The sequence below is a fragment of the Colobus angolensis genome, unplaced genomic scaffold, assembly GCF_000951035.1.
Source record: "Colobus angolensis palliatus isolate OR3802 unplaced genomic scaffold, Cang.pa_1.0 Scaffold110, whole genome shotgun sequence".
Taxonomy (NCBI): Eukaryota; Metazoa; Chordata; class Mammalia; order Primates; family Cercopithecidae; genus Colobus; species Colobus angolensis.
Genome location: NW_012112031.1, coordinates 32,241 through 34,122, shown reverse-complemented (window position 1 = coordinate 34,122; position 1,882 = coordinate 32,241). Strand labels below are relative to the sequence as shown.

The 1,882-nt window shown below is 61.4% G+C and overlaps 1 protein-coding gene across 1 annotated transcript in view; it reads left to right on the top strand.

Moving 5' to 3' along the window:
- DOC2B (double C2-like domains, beta) overlaps positions 1–1,882 on the top strand; it is a gene marked incomplete at its 3' end in the record, with an annotated part of 59,874 nt that overhangs the window by 52,325 nt on the left and 5,667 nt on the right. Inside the window, exons 8-10 of the mRNA XM_011956153.1 lie at positions 142–223; positions 1,086–1,182; positions 1,774–1,882. Coding sequence (XP_011811543.1) covers positions 142–223; positions 1,086–1,182; positions 1,774–1,882 — 288 coding nt within the window. The remainder of the gene's footprint in view (positions 1–141; positions 224–1,085; positions 1,183–1,773) is intronic.

Sequence of the window (1,882 nt, the reverse complement as noted above, 5' to 3'; positions counted from 1 at the left end):
GTTGGGAACATGCAGTGATGAGGACAAAAGACGGGTCCAGGAGTCTCTCCGGGGACAGAAAGCCCTTCGAATCCCTGCTGGCTTGATCTATACCCCATAGCATGTCGCCATCCTCTGCCTGTCCCTTGGATGTAATTCCAGATACCTGAGGCCAGATGTGGACAAGAAATCCAAACATAAGACAGCGGTGAAGAAAAAAACTCTGAACCCGGAGTTTAATGAGGTACGAGGGGCTAGTGAAGCTTCATGAAGGCCACTCCTCTGCCCCAGGGCGGTGGGGCTGTGGCTGGGTTTTCAAAAGGTCATGGTGGGATGGGGAGGGTGGTCAGAGATGGTGGGGGGGGGCGCACCAAGCCACAGACACAGGGGAGCTGGGGGACCCCTGGAAAGCTCTTGGCAGGACTTGTCGGATGTGGGGCTGGGGAGAGGGAAGTGTTGAGAGGTGTCTTGGGTTCCTCATGGAGGCCACAGGGCAAAGAGGGGGTGAGGAAGATGGGGAGAAGCTCTGTGTGGGACAAGGGGACTCGAGATACCCTGGGGCCCCAGGAAGGTCTTCAGCCCAAGGTGGCGAGTACAGCTGGAAACGCGATTCCCCGCAAGGAACAAGAAGGAAAGAAGAGCGGAGGGGCCTTGGGTAGAGCCCACGCCACACCAGGGATCCAGAGGCAGACAGGGGAGGTCGAGAAGATGCCTCGAGAGTGAGGGGAACCCCGGATGGAAGGGAGAGTCCCAGAAGCTGTGGAAAAGAGGGACCCACAGAAGGGAGGGGTCAGCAAAGCCAGGCCCCAGGGAGGCCCAGGACGACAGGGACTGTGGGACGGGCAGTGCCTCTGCAGTAAGGAGGCTCCCGGGATATGGGGAGAGCAGGCTCAGGGACAAGGAATAAGTGGGCGAGGGGATGGGGGCTCTGAAAACCCCAGCTGAGCTTGGGGAAGTGGGCGAGACATGTGGGCATCCACCCGTCGTCCACCCTGAGCACTGATCACCCCGTCCCCCCTCTCTCCCCACACCTCATACCCCTCCTGGCCACCGGCCAAGGCCCAGGCCTCGTGGCATCAGCCCTAACACTCCCTTCTGACCAGCAGGAGTTCTGTTACGAGATTAAGCATGGGGACCTGGCCAAGAAGTCCCTGGAGGTCACCGTTTGGGATTACGACATTGGAAAATCCAACGATTTTATTGGTAAGGGGGGCACAGTGGGAGCACCGTCTCACTGTGTGCCTGTCCTGGATCAGGCCACAGCCTCTCCTTCCTGGTCCCTGGGGAAAGCTGGAGCCACGGACCACCTGCCCCCAGACCTGAGGGGCCTCAGACCTTCTCCAGCTTGACCGTTGTGCCCCAGGAAGAGAAAGGCCCAGAGAGGGAAGGAGTTCTGGGAGGGTGACACAGCAGTCTGTGGTGGAGCACAGACCAGAGACGGGCAGTGCCTCGGGCTGGACTCTGAACCCTAGAGGCCCCAGATTCCTGGTGGGCCTGGTGGCTGCGCACAGTGGGGCTGCCCGGCCCTTTCTCCCCTCTTCGGGCCCCATTCCTTGACTCCTGACACTGCCTCTGCACCCTGCCCCTATCCCTGCCCTGGTGGAAGAGGGACAGGATGGCTGGGCCCTGACGGAGCTGGAGTGTGGCGTGGAGGGCAGGTCCTGTCCGTGCTCGGAACCCAGCGGGCAGTGGGAGAGGCTGGCCTTTGAGCACAGAACCTGGGAGGGGGCATGGGTCCCCCGCCTGGGAGTCGGGAGTCCCTGTGCCGCGGCTGCCCCTCCTGTCCTCCCGCAGGTGGCGTGGTTCTGGGCATCAACGCCAAGGGGGAGCGCCTGAAACACTGGTTTGACTGCCTGAAGAACAAGGACAAGCGCATCGAGCGCTGGCACACACTCACCAGCGA